The sequence below is a fragment of the Temnothorax nylanderi genome, unplaced genomic scaffold, assembly GCF_030848795.1.
Source record: "Temnothorax nylanderi isolate EJ_2023f unplaced genomic scaffold, tnyl_v1.0 TNYL_tig0103_pilon, whole genome shotgun sequence".
Classification (NCBI taxonomy): Eukaryota; Metazoa; Arthropoda; class Insecta; order Hymenoptera; family Formicidae; genus Temnothorax; species Temnothorax nylanderi.
The window spans coordinates 476,326-489,342 of NW_027249165.1; the positions used below are offsets into that span (position 1 = coordinate 476,326).

At 38.6% G+C, this 13,017-nt stretch overlaps 1 protein-coding gene across 2 annotated transcripts in view; it reads left to right on the plus strand.

The window, feature by feature from the left end:
* Window positions 1-4,659, plus strand: part of LOC139775713 (uncharacterized) — a 30,564-nt gene extending 25,905 nt beyond the window's left edge. For both annotated transcript variants that reach the window (XM_071711950.1, XM_071711952.1), the window contains exon 3: window positions 1,664-4,659. In XM_071711950.1, coding sequence (XP_071568051.1) covers window positions 1,664-2,812 — 1,149 coding nt within the window. In that variant the 3' untranslated portion in view covers window positions 2,813-4,659. The remainder of the gene's footprint in view (window positions 1-1,663) is intronic.
* Window positions 4,660-13,017: the final 8,358 nt, after the last annotated feature.

Below are 13,017 nucleotides of genomic sequence, written 5' to 3' on the forward strand. Positions count from 1 at the left end.
AGAAGCGTGGGAACGCGGATAGATACGCGAGATTGCCTCCTGTGATCTCGTAACATATGCGATAACTACACTTTAACAAGGCACGATCGTGCTCAATCTTAAAGAAGAATCAGTTTGATACTAATGGCTAAAAACTTAATCTATTTATATATGTTGGGACGTCATTGACTTTGGTAAAATATATTATAAATATATATAATTATTTCGATCAAGTAAATTGGGCAGGTAAATGTATTTTTTCGAATTTAATATTGATATTAACTTAATTTGCAATACGACTCATTTCGTAAACGCAAATCTTTACTAAATTAATTAATGTAATTCATCGTTTTATTTGCTTTCTCTTTTTTTTTTTAGAAACAAAGTATATCTTGAGAACGGTATTCTTAGATCGATCAGAAAATTCCCCTGAATACGGAAGCCTAATCGAACGATATACAACCGACGTATCGACCGCGGACGTTGCGCGCTCGCATTGTGGCATCTCTCGAAATTTCCGGAGGGTGCGAGCGGCGAAAGACTGCAAAGCTGCGTCGTAAATTAGTACTCGATGACCGTGCGAGCGAGACCGCGCGCACCTTTCGAAGCAACGGGTCTTCTTGAGGCAGTTTTATCGTCGGCCGACAGGCGTTTAACTTTACGAGCGGCCCCGCCACGTATATACTCTATCTCTCCTCCTCCTCCTCCTTCTCCTCCTCGTCTTTTCGCTTTCTTTCTCCATCTCCTTCCGCTCCCTTCACCCTTTGCTCGTTCTCTTGCGTGCTCTTCGTCACTCTGCCCTTCTCTTTCTTTCTCGCGCGCGCCTCTCTTCTAGGTACAGGCATGCTAATTCACGTGACGCGCGTAACATTAAACCCTGACGTTTAATCCGGTAGAAACGCGCGTGGCTTACACACGGGCACCGACCATCGACCCTTTATATGGTTCGGTCGTATGGAGGTTTCTCTCTCGTGGACGTATCTGGTAATATCCGGTACGAAAGTACGGCGCGGGCTTCTATCGCGATAATGCTTCGTTTGTCTCGATAATCCGATTAATTTATATAGATGAGCCGCGCGCCGCACCGCGGTTCTCCGCCATTCTCTGGACATGTCGAGGGTCGAAAGGTTGGGTCGAAAGCCATCGCGCGAAAATTCATGATCGTCCAACGACCGTAACCGCAAAGTTGTTAAGTATCCGGTGCGGCGATAAGTACATTTGGAGGGGTAAAAACCACAGTGGTGTAAGTCAAATTTTAAAAAATATTTTTTTGTGTGCATAGATGCAATTTATATATTGTATAGATTGCATCTATGCACACGAGAAAAAATTTAAAAAAATTTGACTTACACCACTATGACTTTTACCCCTCCATTTGTAGATCAATTTAACGAGCAACACGCATTAATTTCTACCAATGCGTCAGCGAAATGTTCTGTTCCTTAATCTCGCACCATGTGATTTTAAGTGGCGTAAATCTGGAAGTATCAAGTGCCAAAGCGCCTTGAATGGTTATGAAGTCGATAATAACGCTATTGAAGTACTAAATTTGTAATTTCTTTTTGCGCAAAATTTTTCGGGATATTAGTTTCGAATTTTTAAAATAGAAACGCAGCTCTGATATTATCTAAATATGTTATAATGCGAATAATATTAATAGGATTACTATAATCTTCTGTTACAGTCATTCTTCGGTCGCACGTATAACAACCCCACTAACGTGACAGCGTGTAAGAACGGCGGCAATTGCATAATTAACAAGAGGAATCGGACGGCTTGCAAAGCTTGCCGATTAAAGAAGTGCCTAGACGTCGGTATGTCCAAGTCGTGCTCACGCTACGGGCGGCGTTCGAATTGGTTCAAGATCACGTATTTTTCGGAGCAGATGAGGCGATGTAATCAAAATACGAACGAGATAGCGTCGTTCCGTCCTTCCAATATCGCTACGTCCTTCCGTTTAAGTTATCCACCGCAAAGTGACGGCAGCAACGAGACAGACAATGGCGCGTCGACCAGTCAGGAAAATCCGATGATCCAGTATCCGTTCCATACTGGACCTCCGCCCGCAATGATGGTGAGATCGAATGGATCGCCTCATCCGGACGAGGTGTCTTTATACCAACAACTCTATCTGCAGAATTTGTATATGAGGGAACACCAGCCACAATTATCATCCATGACAACACCCCCGCCCACATCGAGGGAAGTCTCATCATCGCCGGTCGACAATCGTTCACCACGGCAACAGAGCCCATCCGCGGAAACTCCCACGATATTCACTCAGGGGACATCGCTTTACTCGTCGGATTCTTACCGATCACCTATGCCGGCGGAATCAATATCGAGAAACACAAGAAATGTCGATGGATCCGAAAGCGAGTCCAATGACGATGACCATCGTCGCGATGTACAGTCCAGGAGCAGTTCAAGTCGATCGCCATTCACTCCCACGAGAACAAACGAGCAAGAATCGTCCAAACCCAGAGTATCGATCAATGGCATGCTCATGCTCACAGGGCAAAATTCTCTGTTACTCCCAGGGGGAGTAACAGGGATGTTCGCGTCGGGAGCACACTCGTTGTCATCTCCATGGAACTACAACAATCTACTTCTGGTTGATTCTAATCGTAGTAATCCTGCCGGCGATGAACCAATCGACCTCAGCATGCGAGCAAGTAGCAGTCCGTCGCGATCCAGAGAATCGCCGGAAAAAGAAGAGAAAGAGGAAGAACAGGACGAAAAGAACGACAGATCACCCAAGGAAGAAAACACGGCATATCCGCTCGATTTGACGCTTCCCGCGGGTACCTCCTTGACGGCGAATTGTTTTTGAGGCTCATGACTCGATTGGACCAATTTCAATTTTCGGAATTTTGTCTCTAAAGAAACACGCGAAAATGCTCTGCGTGGTTTCTAGAGGACAATATATTCATAATAGTTACAATTCCACTGATAAAGTGAATAGAAACGAATAACGTACCGTAGACGTGATGTATATAGAACTCTTTTCGCGATGGAAATACAACAGTGATGATGATGAAGAGGAAGAAAATGCTGGTCATTTTGACCACCGGTCATAGGTAGTACCATCATGGAAATGTGTTCATTTTGTACATATATGTAATAGTACTCGGATTAAATGGACGCAATTTATATTGGTTTAATTTATTTTAGACTAACTGATATATACAATATATGTACATACAGGTATGTATGTACATACATTGGACGGCCGTTTTCAATAGATGTCGTTCTTTTAATACAGAAGAAATCAAATTAATTAATTAATTAACATTTCGAAAATATTATCACTGGTGTAGCTACAAAAAGATATCCATTCAAAAATTGTAAGCAGATTCAGTCATTCTCAATCGATGTCGTTTCAAACAAATAGACAAATACTTATATTTAGTTTCATTGTTAGTACAAATAACTGAGAAATTAATAAGGAACGCTACATTTCTGTTGACAAGATAAAAATAAAGATTATATTTTACATGTAGTAAGTCAGAGTGAGATATATTGGCCAGTAATTAAAAGCTTTAGTATATTTATATCAATATATCATACAGTCAACACATACAGATACACACACAAACACGCACACATACCCAGAAGTATATGTACATATTTCACCTAATATGATTTGAAATATTTTCATTACTATTGATGGTACGGGAAGACGTGTAAAAAGATATTAATACAATTATTAATTACCATTAGTATTATTGTTATTACACGATAATTATCGTTATTATCATTATTAAAAAATATCATTATTATTGTTATTAAGCATTATTTATCAAATGTTCCGGGAAAAAATCCTTTAAAAAGCAATAGCAATAATGCATACAAAAATAAATGTATATAAAATGGATAATCTCTATGTGATATATACATGTATACATGTATACATGTATATTGCATTTATAAACGAACGTAAAAATAACTAATTTTCTTGCTCGGAGCAAGAGAAATTATTCAGAGATTGCATATGATATGTCTAAGTTTTCATATTTGAACATTCTCGCAATATTATACCGTTTGTACAATTCCGTTGTACATTGTGACATAATAAGCAAATCTCCTGCAGCTGTTGTCTCTGTTTAATATTTTTGCCCGGAATTATTATTATAGATAATGTTAACTTCTCTATTCAAAACCCATAGAATAATACGATGCTACATTTCGTGAATCGGCCTTAACAAAAGAAAAACATTAAGTTTCTTTGATTTACTAATTTATATTTTGTAAAATAAATATCACATATAGATTTACATATTGCAAAATTGAATTTTTTCCTGGGTTTATCTTTTTTAAAAAGATCTTTTAGAAAAAGTCTTTAAGAGAACTCACACATTCAAGAAGAAACAGAGAAGTGGCATGAGTTGTTTCTATTTTTTTAGATATACTCAAAATATCGTACGAAAGGCCGATTCTGCAGTTTTCACAACTCTAACTATACTTAATTCTTTTGTTTCTCTTTTTTTACTAGTCTGGAATATTTCAATTTTGTGATTACTATTTATCATTCTTAATGTCTACGACATTAATTAGCACAATGATGATAGTATATTAGTTGTATAATTCTTTGTTAAAGATATTTCAAATATGTAAATTTGTATCTAAATTTAGAAAAAAACAAGTTGTATAAATAAATTTTTATTTTTAAAAACCGAACCAAGGGAAGATCAGTATGGACTTTTATTACAATAAACCAAATATTTTGTCAACTAGGACGGATTACGACAGGGAAAGTTTAAGTAGTATTTAATAACATAATGGATCAATCTCATTTCTTAATGCGAAAGCGAGCATATCGACATTCACTTCGAAAATGTACTCTTCAAATTTGCCTCAGGCCTATGCCCATTCGACTTGCCTAAATGCTCGTGTTACGAATTGCGAGTATTTTCGATGTTATTCGATATACACATATATTCGATGTTACGGATGTGTAAGCTTGAATAATCGACAACCGGTTTATAATCATAGCTAAATTATATATTTTTTTATTTTGTATATTATATAATACAGCATGTCGACTCTACAAGTGCATTGCATTATTCAATTTACATTAATCAATTGCAAAAAAAATATGAGCGTTGCAAAATCATCAAATTATGAATACCAGCTCACGCAAATAACCTTGGCAGATCAATCATTGTTTTTATATCCGGATTGATATTTAATATTTTCTTTAATATTACCCTGCAGGCCATTCGAAAATTTATAGAACTATACATTAATGTAGTTCTTAATATATTAATAATTTCTTTATTGATTATGACGTTACGTTATTATAACTGCAGATATTTGAAAAGAATTGCATTGAATGTATGACTCTCAAAATGTTTTTGACCCTTTCGTAAATGATACACGGAGAAAAAAAATTTGTTAATCCCAAAAAATATTTAGTCCGATACGAGCAACTAAACATGTTAGTTAGTTAACTAAACATTAGTTGTTTCAACAATTATTAAGTTGCACTAAAAAAGGTATAATGCATTCATGTCGACCTTTAAAATTTTTTAATTAAGAATTAATTAATTTAACTAATGTTTAGTTAAACTACTTAAAATATTTAGTTGCTCGTATCGGACTAAATATTTTTTGGAATTAAGAAATTTTTTTTCTCAGTATATAAATAGGGCATTGAATGATCACGTATGTTCGCTTTACAACTATATTAGCCTTCTAATATAATGTAGTAATTTGGAAAAAGAAGCATGCTATATTGATTTATTCATAAGAAAACGTAAAAAAGCTGGGGTTTCCGAAAAAATCGGAGACGGTTCGCGATCAATCTTACAGCGAAAAATCTCAAATAATCTGTCAGGTATAATATAAGCTCGAAAAAAATCAACCAAGCCGAGTTTGGTATATCTGTCATGGGACAGATAGTTAAAATTCAATACCGATGATCGAGACCGATGTATACTACGGTATCAGAGTCCATGATACTCCAGTACACGAATCAAGACACACAGTTCCTAGTTCCTATAATAGCGTGTATACATGCGTATACAGTCGCGCGTGTGTATGTACGCACGTATTAATGCAGATAACAAACGAGCGAGAAGCAGTGCGTCAGTCTATGACGACTGGTTATAACAGCCAAGCAATAAGCAATCGCTTAAACCCATCATGACTCTATGCATGAGAGTTGGGCAACACTGCTGCGGCAACAGGACAATTTTAACCGTGAGCGCGACTCCCGTTCGGCACGAGTGAAATATCGATAGACGAGCCGGTTTACGAGTCTGCGACACGATCGCTCGTCTGGCGTTACAACGCGCAAAAGCGAATTTCCACGAGAACAGCAATGATCGGTCCCGGATGGACTTTATATACAAGCGTCTCTAGAAATGGAATATATAAACGTTAAAAAGTGATTGACTATTGCCGCTGCTTTTGTTCTGTTTGTAACACGGAAATTCGTTCAACGTGATTGTTATTCATACAATGAATAGAAAATATTTATTTAGTTCAATGTAAATATAATTCATTATATTTAATCATTTTGGATGTGATATTATATAGAATTCAAGTTAGTTTCTAAATTAGCTCTTTAATGTAATATCAATCTTAATCCTTTCATCTTCATATCCTTTAAAATATGGCTTAAAACGTAATCGAGAAAAATTATCACGACGTTTCATCAAAAAGAAAATTTTGTCAAAATTAGTTTAAAATATTAGAAATTAGATTTTACCAATAACAACGTTTTGCTTGTTTATTTCTTTAAATATACGAACCTACCGATAAATAGGCAATTTCACTACGAATTTCTCTGTCATCAGACTTATCATATTGTAATAAATGAAATGTACAAAAAACGTCCCTGAGCTATTTATCAAGATTCTGTCCCGATTCTATAAAATTCAAATTTCAACAGCCATGCAACTAATTATTAATAATTGCATCACGCTCAATCATACAACAGTGGACATACAGCTGGTGCCAACTATCTTTAAAAATATATATAATACCATCACATAATTTAGAATCATTAATAGGATAAATTATTCTCATGAACAAACAGATCGTATAACTGTCAATAAAAAGATTTATTATATCGGACCTGGAAACGGACCGCAGTGGTTTATTTGGACTTTAATGGAAACGTTAGTCGCTTTCTCTTCGAAGTTACTTGCAGAAGATGCGTTCAGCCGAAGCGGCGACAACAAGAGAGGAACGTACAATGTGCAGACTATCAGAGCATAATACGCAGCATGTCAACGGCTCTCTTGGGATACGATTGACAAGTTATCGACAATAAATGCGAGAGTCGGCTCGAGCGCTGGCTACTCCTTTACGTTTCAAACCGCGCAGGTAAAAAACCATTGTGTTTTTTTTTTACAATCTATGTGCGGTTTAGCTGCGCTATTCCGAGCGCTATTCGTTTTCTCATTCTTTCTTCGCTTGTCTATTTTCCTCCTGATCAAGCAAATTGATAATTCAAAGAGCCAATCGTAATGACGCCTAATTAATTGCGTGAAATGCGGCGTTCGCGTAAAACCACTGCTGGCGGCGCAACCGTGAGTAATGAGCCGTGTATCCGCGTAATTATTAATTCCTAGAGCCGTTGACGGTTTTACAAAGTAGGACTATTTATTTTGTTTGTAAAAACCGTGTTACAATCGACGGACGGGCCGGTCGCGCTGCCATTGCATCGTGCGCGTGGTAAAAAATAGATCTCATGTAGAATCATCAAATTATGTAATCCTGCCGCTAACGTCAATGCATTTCATCAACCTTTTTTCACGATATTTTTATTATAGTATAATAATATATGATGCTTAGCGTAACAATAATATATGTATTTATTTTACATACGTTTTGATTTTAATTAGCTATGAGATCATCGAGATATGTTTTATCATGGCTACAAAAAAATAATGGATAAATTATTCGCAACTATATAATAATAAACTGTGCTCGACTACTTTCAAAACAAACGCGGCAGCATGCATCGATCATATGAATGCATAAATATATTTCATATGCAATGTTTCATAAAACCTTCGAATTTACTAATTTTTCAGCATTTTTTTCTGATAAATCCAGAAAGAATTTAATTAAAATAAACAAATTTTCTATCATCTTTTTTCATGTTTCATATTTCTATCATCGTTATTAAACAGTGTAATATCTAAATACAATAATCAAACCAAAAAGTACAAATGTAATAAGAAAGTGATGAAAAAGTAATTATTAGTTTAAGATCGCGAATTACTGGCGTGATTTAATTCACGATGAATCAGTCGTAGACAAATCGAGGAGAGATCGCGTTGTTGAGTGCAACGCGCGAGGGCTATCGTCAGTACCGATAAACCTCGCCGTGAAGTATACGGCTTATATGGATCCCTGGCGTGCACGGAGAGCGTTAGGGGTTAACGAGGGCCGATCGTGCGATCGGTCGATCTTTCCCAAGAGCCGAGGCGGCCCAATTAGAAGGCACATAAAAGCCGGGCGCATAATCAGCAATTTGTATTGTCGAAGGATAAGGGCGCGCGCGCGCTTGTTCGCTCACGAAAAGAAGACTCTCTCTATCCTACCCTCTCCCTGCGCACTTGTTCTGTCTTTCTCGTTCATTGTTCTCTTCTGCACGCCCACCCTTTCTTTTAAAGCCACTTTGTAAAATAACTTCATACACACAAGGCGAGCGACGTCGGGACGAGGGGATGAGAGGTAAGGGCTGCACGGCGCATTCGTTGACGGTGCTGGCTCGGTGAAATCGAGGAAGGGAAAGACGAGAGGAGGGCTGGCACCCGATTAAGCTATGCAATCGCCAATTATCGGCAATTTGATCCGGTTATAACTCAATTTAAAGTAATTGGGCCGCGTCGAGCGCTCGATCCTCGTGAGTCTTTCGTATGTATTAAGACGCCTCGTGTACGCACATGTACGCGTGCACTTGCGCGATTTATAGGTGTGTATGTGCAATGCACGTACGAACGACAAGTACAAGAGAATGAACAGGGAAGAGGAGAGAGAGAGAGAGAGAGAGAGAGAGAGAGAGAGAGAGAGAGAGAGAGAGAGAGAGAGAGTGAAAGAGCAAGAGAGACGTCCCGAGAAGCAACGCTGTAGCGGCTCGCATTTAAGAGACTCAGCCTGGATGCTTTTAGCGCCCTTCGATGATCGTAAATTGCTGATCGGCCAGCATGCACGTCAAAGCGATACTGAAATCCTGCGGCCGGAATTGATGGACATACATATGTACGTACGTAGGAGTAGACAAGTAGAGCACGATAAGGAAAACGTGACTCCCTGAATTCCATTTCCCGTACCTGATGCGTGTTCCTGATTTGTTTAATAGTTTATTATATTAATTTTATCATTCGCGGTGAGTTTATCTAATCTTTATCATAATTTATCTAATTAATTATATAAAAGCGTTATTATACTAAATCCCCGACTAAATCTCACAACAAACGTTTCACAAATAAAAAAAATAGAAGATTATGAACTAGTCGTTAGATTCTGATAAACAATGATTCAGAATCATTGTTTATCAGAATATATAAAAATAAAAAAGACAGGATCAAAGTGTGTGAGCAAATTAGCTGATTCCGATAACAAAGCGCCACTTATTATGTCTTTTTTCAGCGCGAAAATTGTTTGACTGCAGACACAACATAATCATTAAAGCTGCGTTACCATTCAACCGCACTTTTTATCAAGCATTTTTTATTCATATCAACCTTTCGCTTATATTACTAACATAATAATTTATAACAGTAATCACCACTTTACAATCTTTTTTAGCTTCCTCCGGTGTATCTTTTTTTCAATCTTTCTTTCCTATCTTCATATTCTCGATACTGCAAGTACAGAGTTTCGTAAAATAACTACTTGAGTGTAACATCGTTATGTCGGTGGCCGGTTCACACCCGTTGACAAATTTGAGACGAGACACGCAACCAATCGGTCTTAACCAGCGTTAATCGATGCAGTGATCGGTTCATTAGGCGGATCGAACTCGTTTCTCCCTCGTGGCCGAACAAGTGTATCGATATTAGCTTTTCGATCACGTTCGATCTGGCGGAAATCTGTACAGCGCCGTCGATAGCTTTCTTCCTCGCCGGTCTCGCACTTCGATCGAAGTCGACGGTAACTTTCTATGCCTCCAAGATCTCAAGAACAGATCTTTTCATAAACTGTATTAATTCTTTAACTAAATATTTAAAAGGATCAATCTTTTCATTTATTTTTCAATTATAAAAATTACGATATATTGTACTTAAAAATATAGGATTCTTTTCTAAAAGCGTACTGTTGAAGTATCATTTTCTTATTCATCAAAAGAGACTTATGAGATCATGAAAATACATTACATAAAAAGAATAAAAAGTCACGAAAGTATTTATATTATTAAATAATTTTAAAAATTAGATTGATATCCTAACGTGCGAGTTACTCAAATAGAAGCATTTGTATGATGTAATAATGACTGATTGTCATTGGGCAATTCATCTCAAGGACATAAGTACAAGCGGGGTCATGAAAAGTAGAATTTCAACGATTCCCAGGATTGTATGAAGTGCACGCGCGTGGTTCCAGTTCAAACGTTTGCTATTATCCAATTCCGCTCGTGTACATACTCCGTGCGTTCCTTTCTCGACTAGGTCTGTTACGTGTCTTCATACCTACACGTATATGGAATGGTCGCAAACTCGTGTACATACAATATGGAAAACTTTCCCATAAAAAAAGAATCAAATGCAATTCTATATGTATAAAGGTTGTTGATGGGAATTAAAAATAAGAATAAAGAATTGTAAGATAGATACGCACAAGTATAGCTTACTGTACTCCTAATCGATGCTATTAATATATGAAAGGAAAAATTTAGATTGACGAACTTCACGTTTCAGTATTATAACGGCTCCTCCTTTCCTTAAACTCTCTTCCCGCAACTCATCACATTGTTCCTGATGAGAACCTCGTTTCGCGCGGCGGATTTCGCGTGCGGTTTCTATCCGTCGCTAGGCGCGAAGCAATTTCCGTGAAACCCCATTAACCCTTTGTAGATGAACGACGGGGAAGTGGAAGGAGGCGGCGCGAGGATTTCAGAGGAGGATAAGGAGAATCGTGCGGGAGGAGGACGCGGTGGATCGCACTTGTCGCTTGCCACGCCAGTGTTGCACGTTGCGAGAATATCGGGTCTCCTCTATGCAACGCGGTGCGGCACGATGTTTCACCGTGAAACAGAAGGGAGGCGGAGTAGGAGAAGGTGGAAAAGCATGAAGAAGAAAAAGAAGAAAGAGAAGAAGAAGACGAAGACGAAGAAGAAGAAGAAGAGGAAGAAGAAGTGGCCCTCGCGAGGCGAGGGGTCACAGTCGCTTATGTAAACCATATAGAAGCGCGCACTATCTAGCGGCGCGCCGTTTATCTAATAATATTATGGTGCAATGCCAGCACGGCCCATAAGAAGCGCTCGAGATGCACCGGTCGCGGTGGTTCGCATGCACATGCACACACGTACGTGTTCGTGCGAATATTCGTGCGAAGACGGAGGGGGGAAGGGGGGACTGAGGGTAAATCCTCCTCGTGTATCGTCCGGGCAGACGCGCAAGGTGTGCGCCTTCACGTTCATGGGGGTGTGCGAGCACTTGTCCCGATGCTATCGGCTGATATTCCGCGCGATAGACCGCGTGCGCGCGTGCGGGGCCACGATATTATCATTGCGGAACCGAGCGTTTTTCCTCGCCGCGCGCTGGGAACGCACGGAAAGTGGTACCCTGGACGGAAGGATCAGGCCACGTGGCGTGGGCGATATACGTTTAATTTCAGCGAAGGAGGAGGTTCTACGCCGATAGTAATTAATTACAGTAATTAATTATTGAATTCCTTCGCGCCTTAGAATGCGAAGTTACTTCGAGAAAATGAACTTCATCGAACATAATATCACTACGTTTATCTCTACGTGTATATACATGTATAGAAATGTATACAATCTAATATAATATATAAATACATTGTTATATATTCATGTACTCTTGAAGAAAGAGACAGAGAGAGAAAGAAATTTAAAAAAGTATATTAGTTTATGATTGGTTCTATTTAGAAGACTTATTTTTCAGATTAATAAAACTTATTTTTTTTATATGATGCGGCACTATTAAAATTAGTACAGGTACCTATTAGCGAAAACAAGCCGTATAAATGCTCACCGAGAGTCTCGCGAGCACGCGCCTCGCGATAGTTTCGAGGCGGAGTCAGGAATCATTAGACGCTTGTTGTTACTTTTTCTTCGAGGAGCGCGGCAATTTTTTTCCCCGGACTCGTCGCCAGCAATGGTCATTCAGCACGCAACCGGTAGCACACGCGACGCATTAATTTTAGCATTTTTCTGGCGTCCCGGCATTAACCTCTAAAGCAGGCGCGTGATTGCGACCGATCACGCGTGCTGTCCGTTAAATCGCCTATCGTTCCACTTTGCGCGCGCGGCGCGCTCTGAACTTGTACGATTTTTGCTTTCTTAATTCGATTCGGTCGTACCGGAATATAACGTTGCGCGATATATCCCCGAAGAAGAAGGCGATCCGTACGCGCCGCTAACGATCACGGGCAACCTCTCGCGGCATTAAACCCGACCATGGAACCGTAATGGTGGTCGATCACGCGTGCCCGATCTTAAATCGCACCGCTTCTTCATAGAATCCGCCAACATTTCCAATTTCTTGTTTCACATTAATACGAATCGTTTCATCACGATCAAAGAGCTGCGCCAACGCATTTGGCGAATCTTCCACTTACTTGATTTTAAAGACCGCAATTTCACGATTCATGTAATCTCTTTTTCTTTTTTTTATACAGGTTTGAACATATATCAATTAATATTTATATAAAAATTTGTTTTTGTTATAGCTGCCAAGTGTCATTAATATAATTGTTTTCAGAGCGTTTATAAATATAAAGAAAGACTCGATCAAAATAATCATTTTCTTATTTGTATTTCGTCCCGATCATTCATTACTTTCAATAATCGAACTATATTCGTTAGGAAGTTATGCGGAAGTCAATTTTGCT